This window comes from Enhydra lutris, unplaced genomic scaffold, assembly GCF_002288905.1.
Source record: "Enhydra lutris kenyoni isolate GAN:26980312 unplaced genomic scaffold, ASM228890v2 scaffoldscaffold86, whole genome shotgun sequence".
NCBI lineage: Eukaryota > Metazoa > Chordata > Mammalia > Carnivora > Mustelidae > Enhydra > Enhydra lutris.
The window spans coordinates 5013599-5021658 of record NW_019154170.1 but is presented as its reverse complement, the minus strand read 5'-3'; the positions used below and the strand labels follow the sequence as shown (position 1 = coordinate 5021658).

The following is an 8060-nucleotide window of genomic DNA, read 5'->3' as shown; positions in this document are numbered from 1 at the left end:
CTTATCTGTTCAACCACCAATGGATACTTGGGTTGTTTCTACCTTTTGGGTATCTTTAGTAATGCTGTGGACACAGGTGTGCAAATATCAGTTCTCCAATTTTTGAGTGTAGACCTAGGAATGAAATTGCTGGGTCACACAGCACCTGTATGTTTAATTTTTTGAGGTCCTCTAAAACAGTTACCCACAGCAGTGGCCCCATTTTATATTCCCACCAGCCCAGACCTGGTTTTATTCTATTTTTCTTTAAAGATTTTTATTTATTTATTTGACAGAGAGAGATCACAAGCAGGCAGAGAGAGGAAGGGAAGCAGGCTCCCTGCTGAGCAGAGCCTGATGCGGGGCTTGATCCCAGGACCCCGGGATCATGACCTGAGCTGAAGGCAGAGGCTTAACCCACTGAGCCACCCAGGTGCCCCTTATTCTATTTTCTTAATTTATTCTATTCTATTCTTTCTTCTTTTTAAAAATTATTTATTTTATATTTTTTCCCCTTTCTTCTTCTAATGTGAGAGAGTGCCACATGCAAAAAGGACACATGTGCACTCATCTCAAGGGACGGGCTCAGTTGGTTCTCCCCCACCGGCTCTTCACCTCCATCTCCAAGTAACCCCCCTCCAGAGCACAACGTAAAACACATCCAGACCCTTCTTAGATGATGCCTCAACCCCCAGTGACAACCGTATCCCGCTTCCAACACCATTTGTTCATTCTCCTGGCTTTGCACGTCATACAACTGGAGTTAGGAAGTAAGTCCCTTTCGTGGGCGGATAAGGGCGAAACAGTGGAAGGGCGCGCTCATGACGAGCACGGAGTCACTGAGTCACAATCCCGGACCCTGAAAATGACACCGCTCGCTAGCTACATTGGAATTAAAGTGAAAAACTTAGTGAAATAGAAAAGAAAGAAAAAGCTCCCAAATAAAGAACAAACTGCTCTCAAAAAAAGAAAGGAAGGAAGGAAGGAAGGAAGGAAATTCGATTAAAGTTTTTTGGCGTTGCTTCACTGCCCTTCCCTGACCCTGTGAGACCCACGCATAGTCCCCGCTACCAGCCTCAGCCCACGGGAGTTCTAGGGACCCCCGTCCTCACCAACATGAGATGTTGTCAGTCTACTTTTGGTTACTTGGGGGAGGGAAATGTCCACCATGATTTAAAGGATAGTAGTATAGTCAGGTGATCAAAGTTACCAGCTCGGTCCTACATCCTGCTGGCGGGAGGTGTCCTCCACATCGTCTGATGACAACGGCGTTTATCTCTGGGTCTTCCTCCCCCAAGCCCCATAACCCCGTAGTAATCGTTAAGAAAAACATCAGAAAAACAAATTAAAACAAATTAACAGACATAATGCCTGATGAGTCTCCTCAAAATCTTCAAGGTACCAAACCCGTCACAGTCCAGAGAACACCGGGACAGAAAAAACTACGTTAGGGAAGAATGAAAGAAATGCAAATGAAGCCTGGACTTCAGTTCGTGATAATGTGTTGAGGTTGGCTCCTTAGCTGTAGCCAAGAGGCCACACTAATGTAACATGTGAAAAATGGTGGCGGGGACTGGGTCCAGGGTGGGGGTGCGTAGGAACATTCTGTACCGTCTTTGCAACTTTTTTGGTAAATTTTTTTTTAAAGATTTATTTATTTGACAGAGATCACAAACAGGCAGAGAGGCAGGCAGAGAGAGAGGAAGGGAAGCAGGTTCACGGCCGAGCAGAGAGCTCGATGCGGGGCTCACTCCCAGGACCCTGAGATCATGACTTGAGCCGGAGGCAGAGGCTTAACCCACTGAGCCACCCAAGCAACCCTACTTTTTTGGTAAACCTTAACTATTAAAATTAAGCACTTTTACAAAGATAGTAGTGTCATCCCTTGATTTAGGCAGGCCTGAGTCTCCTCTGGTCTTTACGATTTTCGTGTCTGGAGTGTCTCAGGACAATGAAGAGTCGCTGCTGGTCCCCGACAGGGGCGGCTTGTCCGCACGTGGTTCGCTCCAGAGCCGAAGACGAAAGTGCTGGTGCCCTCTGAAGGCTCCACAAGTATTTAGAACCACAGGAGAGGATGGGACGGGACTCGACTCTGCTTGGACCCAACCGTTTGGAGACTCAAACAGCCAGCGTCTGCACGTCGAGGACTGTGGTGGGGTAAAGTTCGGGGGAGTTCACACGCCCCGCCACGCCTCCCCCGATAGCAGGAGCTCGTGCATAAGTACCCCACTCCTTGGACACCCTGGGTGGGCTCGTGCCAAGGTATGTGTTTGCATGTGCCCAGAGTCTCTGGGATGGGGGAGGTCCAACTGAGGCCGCCGGTGTCAGCACACCCGTCTCCTCCTGTCTCATCTCCTCTTCCCATGCTGCTCTCTGCACCTCTCGAACCATCAGCCTGCCATCAAGTCCTTGTTTTCAGAGTCCACTCAACCCAGGGCAGGGACCAGAGATGACTTTGGAAAGAGCCAGCTGCACAAGGTGGGTGATAGAAGCCAGAGTGTGCAGGGGACAGCGCCCCCCCCCCCCGCTGAGTGCCCAGTGGATGGGGATACATGCTTGTAATTTCATCCCCAAGACTTGTCTCAGCCCTGCCTCGCTCCGCGTCACCTCTGAGGGTGACAAGTGGCTGGGACAGAGCCCCTGCCCTCGCAGGAATCTGGGGGAGCTTGTCAAAATAATGTTGGAGCAGGGCCTCTGCCCCTCCGCGCTGTGGACGCTGGGCGGGGTCGTTCTCTGTGGGCGTCTTCTGGGCGTTCTGGGGGCTGATCAGCATCCCTGGCCCCACCCCCTCAATGCCGGCCTCACCCTAGCTGTGACAAGCACAGATGTACCCAGACATGGCCCGATGTCCCCTAGGGGCAGGACTATCCTGCATAATAAATGACATCTTACGGGCTTACTGTTCCTCGCCCTTCCTGGAATGTCAGCTCTTATGAGGACATGGATTTCCATCCACCGTCCTGGCTGCTATGTTCGCCGCTCCTGGAAGGGGGCCTGCTGGGTCGTAGATGCTTATGCAATGCTGCCGAATAAAGGCGTTGAGCAGAGGTGAGTGGATGAATGAAGGGTTAGCAGGAAGGAAGGCAGGTGCGGGGAGATCTCCTTCCGGCTGCATGGGGATGGCAGATAAATCCTAAGTAGGGTGACCAACCATCCCTGTGTGTCCAGAACAGAGGGATTCCCTGGGTTTCCAGAGCCAAGACCAGGACAGTCCTGGGCAAACCGGATGGCGGGTCACCCTATAAACCACCCTAACAGTACCAGCAGTGTTGCTGGTGGCAAATAACTTCTACGTAGCAGGCACCATTCTAGCACTTTCTATGCGAACTGACTTGACCCTCTCAAATCTGAGGCAGGGACTGCTGCCATCATTTGCTCACAGGACGAACCCGGCAGGGAAGGGTGGGCCAGGACCGGAATTCTTTGGGTCCGTGGCGTGTGTAAAGCAGACTCTGGGGCCCCACCTTCTCTGTGCAGTCCAGGAAGGTTCCGGAGGAAGTGAGCAGGGAACAACACTGATGACAGAGGGAGGCGTCTCAGGAAGCGTATTCCAAGTAGGGGAAGGCACATGCTGAGGGCCCGGGGCCAAGGTCACCCTCCTCCAGGGCCTGTCTTGACATCCCTCAGATGGTGGGGGACAGGCAGGGGAGGGGAGGGATGGGAAGCAGCTGTCTGTAGCCACTCTCCGGTTGGCTGCCTGAGCCAGGGTCTGAGAGGTCCCTCGGGGTCTCTCCGCAGAAGGGAGAGGACAGATGGGGGATGGGGGAACGGCTGGAGGAGGAGGGAGGGGGAAGACAGGGAGGGAGGGGGTTTCCTGAGGCCCGAGCTTTGGCTGCCTCTGTGCCCTATGGGATGGAAACTGCAAACAGCCTGAGAGCCAGGCAGCCAGAGGTGGCGGACAGGCTCTCCTGTCTGGGAGGAGTGAGGCGGCTCCGGGCTTCTGGCTCCTCGGGCTGGGGACCCTAACCCTGTCTCGGGCTGTCCTCAGCTCACAAAGTCCAGGCTGGCTGGCTGCATGACCCATGGGGGGTTTGTCCCTCTTCAGACCCCTCCTTCCCTGTCCCCAGGTGACCATCTGGCCCCCTCACTCTCCTGCTTCTTCCTTTACCCCCCAGGCCCCCCGGTGCGTTCTCTGCACAGCAACCCGGGTACCTGTTCCCAGAAAGCTTTTTATGGACAGACACACGAGAAGTGCTCGACGGATCCTCTTCCACAGGTGAAGGTCCCGGCGCCTCCCCGCTGACCTGAGCTAACCACTGCCCTGACTTCTAACGCCTTGGTTGGGGCGCGGCGGTCTCGAGCTCCGACAAGTGGAAGCCACCGCCCTGGCTTTCGGACCCTGCCTCGTCCTGTCCCCACCGCCGGGAAGGCGCACGCTCGGGGGCGTGGGCACCGCCGCGGGGCTCCACCTCCCACCCGCGCGACCCGGAGCGGGTCCCTGCCGTCAGGCCCTCACCCGGCCAGCGCGGACGCCCCCGCCGCCCTCCCGGGGCTGCGACGTCCGGGGAGGGACTGCGAAGGCCGGCGGCTGGCTCCCCGCGGGCAGTGACCACAGGCCACGCGTGAGGCCGCCCCACGCAAGAACCCACGGGCCGCGTGTGTCCACACGCACACGGGGCCCCGCCGCGGTGTGCATGCGCACGTGCCCCCGTGCCAGAGCCCCATGGGCAGAACAGGTACCGCGCACCGTGCCGCGCGCGCACACCTGTGAGCAGACGCGCGTGCAGAGACGCCGCGCACACGCGGACGCACACGCGACGCTGTGTAGACACGGTACAGATGCGGCGCACTTTCGCCGCAGGCCCGAGCCATGGGAGCGTGGCCATCCGGTCGGAAATCTCCAGGCGGGACACCAGGAAGAGCCGCTGGTGCAGCCAGAGGTCCCTCCCTGGAGGGAACCCAATTCTGTCCTCTTAAGACCGTCCCCTGATTGGACGAGGCCCACCCACAGCCCGCCGGCGACAACGTCCTCAGCCTCACGTCCAGCGATTCGACCCCGATCTCGCGGGAACGCCAGCCCCTGGCCGCCGCCGGAGCAAGGCCTGCACGCCCCCCGGGACAGCGGCCCTCGGCACCCTCTTGGCTTCCCCCGCGCCGAGCAGAAGCTGCCGGCCCGCGCGGCGCGCGCTGGGAGAGGGAGCGCGGGCCGTCCCGACGCCGGGCGTCCTATTTCACGAGGCACGACGGCGTTACCAGGCGTGGGGAGGACGCGCCCCGCCGCTCCGGGGGCGGGGCTCGAGCCTGTCATCCCAGACCCGCGGGGTCTCCCCGGGTCCCCGCGGCCGGGCGGCCGCGGCGGCCGAGGGCAGCCGAGGACGTGCGTGCGTGCGTGCGTGCGGGCGAGCCCACGGGGCGGGGCGGCGGGGGGGCGGCGCGCGGCGCGGCGGGCGGGGCAGCGGGCGCGCACCGCCTCCTCGCGCCGGCCCCCCCCGCGCGCGCGCGGCGAATGGTTCGGCCCGGCCCCCGGCTCATTGTGCTCACCTCACGCCGGCCCAAGATGGCGGCGGCGCTGCAGGCCCCGGGCCTGTGACCACAAAGAGGAGCCGGGGGCCGGACGGGAGCGCCGCGGCGGCGGCGGCGGCGGCGGCGGCGGCCGAGGCCCAGGCCGGGCGCACCCCCCTCCCCTCAGCCTCCCGCCCTCCCGCCCGCCCTCCTCCGCCCGCCGCCCCGCCCCCCGCCGGCGGCGCCGCGCCCCTCCCCCAACCTCCCGACTAGCATGGTGCGGCGGCCGCGCTCGCCGACATGGGGGAGAAGCTGGAGCTGAGGCTCAAGTCGCCCGTGGGGGCCGAGCCCGCCGTCTACCCGTGGCCGCTGCCGGTCTACGTGAGTGCCGCCCCTGCGCCCCGCCGCGCCCCGTCCCCCGGCCCGGGCCCCGCGGCGCGCCGCGCCCGCCCGCGGACGGGGCCGCCGGGATCCCGAGAAGCCCCCTCCGGCCGTCCTGCGGCTGGACGGCGCTGCCCGCGGCCGTTTGCGGCGCTGCGGTGGCCGGGCCGGGCGCGGGGGCCGGGGCTGCGGGGCGGGGGTGCTGACAGTCGGCTCGCGCGCGGCGTCGGTTGGGTCGGGCGCTGTCAGCGGGCTCGGCCCCGCAGTGGCCGCGCCGCTCTGCGTCCCCGCGCTGTCGCGGGCAGGCGGCGGGCCGGCCGGACCCGGGGCCCCCTCGGAAGAGGACAGGCCGGGCAGAAATTTACCGGGGCGGCCCCGGGGTGCTGCGGGGGCGCGGGTGGGCGGCGCGGCGCGGGTGTCCGCGTCCCCGGGGCCGCTCGGGCCGGGCAGGCTGCCGTTGGGAGCGGGAGCGGGAGCGCGGCAGGCGCCGTGGGCGGGCGTCTTCGGGGCGCCCTTTGGCGCGCACGCCGGGCGGGGGGACAGGGCCCTCCGGGGGACCCGGCGGGGAAGCCCGCGCGCCCCGCCCCTCACGCGCGCTCCGTGTGTGTCAGTTTTTGGAAACGTCGCGGCCGGGGGCGGGGTCGGGGCGCGGCGACCGCCCGGGAGCGGGTGTTGGCCGCCGGCCCCGGCTTCTCCGCGGTTTCCAGCCCGCCGCGCGCGCCGGAGCTTGCTATTTTTGTTCATCCTGCGGCGGGAGGCGAGGTCGAGCCCCGGCCCCGGCTTTTCCGGCTGGCAGCGCCGGGGTGTGTGTGTGTCCGGCCGCCCGGGCAGGGGGCAGGGCGGGGGACCGCCGTCCGAGGTGACGAAAGCGGGCAGAACCTTCAGAACTCCAACCGTTTCTGGCCCCCGCCTGTCCCCACCCTGTGACAGCGCCCCGCGTGCACCCGCCGGCTGGCCAGAGCCTTCTGGAAGATGGAGTTAGTTTTCCTCCTTAGCTCGCACGCCAGCCTCGCTGCGGGAGCGCTGACCGGTCCGTCCCATCAGGCCGCTGTCAGCCCTCCGAGCGCTTTTCCACCAGCGCTGCTCTGTCCTCCCCGCCCCTCCAGGCCTGCCTTTTCCCGAAAGTCAGGAAGGTGGAACGGACAGCGGGCAGCTTTCTGACCCCGCGAGGCCTGGCTGGGACCCATGTTGCTGTGGGTATCAGAAGTCCCTGCCTGTGGCGCATCCTGCTCCATCTGGTCATCGCCCTGTTCAGCTGGCTGGCGGTGGCCTTGGGGGCGGGGCGGGGGGGCGTGGTTAGGAATAAAGCCGCTCTGAGCCTGGGGGGCAGGTTTCTATGCAGCTTGACTTCTCACCTTGGGACGTGCGGGGGGAGGGCGGTGGGGTCTGTGCCGCTGTGTGTGATACTTGCGCGTCTCCCAGATTGGCTCTGCTGGGCATCAGAAGAGCGAGGAGATGCACTGTGACCCGCTGTCTGGGTCCTGGACATGCAGAGACAGCCGCAGCGGCCGGTGCCCACCGTCCTAATCGGGGTGGAGCAGGGCCCTCAGCGATTCGTACCCGGGGTAATCGATGCCTTGCGTGGGGGGCCTGGCCGGACCCGGCTTCCGACCAGTTACTGGTTCTGAACTGTGGAGTGTCTTTCCCTCTGGCCGGGACCTCCCTTGGCAGGGGAGCAGGGCCATGCTGCCCGCTGGCCGGGCGTTCTGCCTGACGTCGGCAGGCCCTCTCCTGGTGTGGTTGTCCAACTGCCCGGCCAGGGGGCAGGCGGCCCCGCGCGGTCCTCAGCCAGCCGCCGCGGGAGGCAACACTCTTGGTACAGCTTTGTAGTGAGGTCTGTTCACTTTCCGTAACCCTGCTGACAGGCCGGCTTTCTGGTGGGAAGCGGGGTGGTGCTCTCGGAAGAGGTCCTGTTTTGTGGCGATTCGATGGTGACTGTGCTGAGAAAACGGATGACTTCATAAGTCAACTTCCAAGAAGGTCGGACTGTCCCTTGACTACATATGCGAGATGACTAGGCCGGTTCGTTCACGGACCCATTCATGCTGCCAGCATCTACTGGATGCTTCCCGTGTCCCTGGGGGTGCAGAGGACGGTGGATGGTGTTTGCATTCTCGGGATATGTATGGGCGTAGGGAGGTAGGAGCTCTGTAAACCCACAGGTTCAGCATGGTGTGTGGCGTAGATAGCTGGGGCCTGAGGTGGTCCTGGAGGGAGGGGCTGCTGCTTTTGCCCTGGGGGACATGTGGGTGGCTTCT

General features: G+C 62.9%; 1 protein-coding gene across 1 annotated transcript in view; it reads left to right on the top strand.

Moving 5' to 3' along the window:
* Positions 1 to 5668: 5668 nt before the first annotated feature.
* LOC111161720 (histone-lysine N-methyltransferase, H3 lysine-79 specific-like) overlaps positions 5669 to 8060 on the top strand; it is a 76048-nt gene continuing 73656 nt past the window's right edge. The window contains exon 1 of the mRNA XM_022525597.1: positions 5669 to 5802. Coding sequence (XP_022381305.1) covers positions 5722 to 5802 — 81 coding nt within the window. The 5' untranslated portion in view covers positions 5669 to 5721. The remainder of the gene's footprint in view (positions 5803 to 8060) is intronic.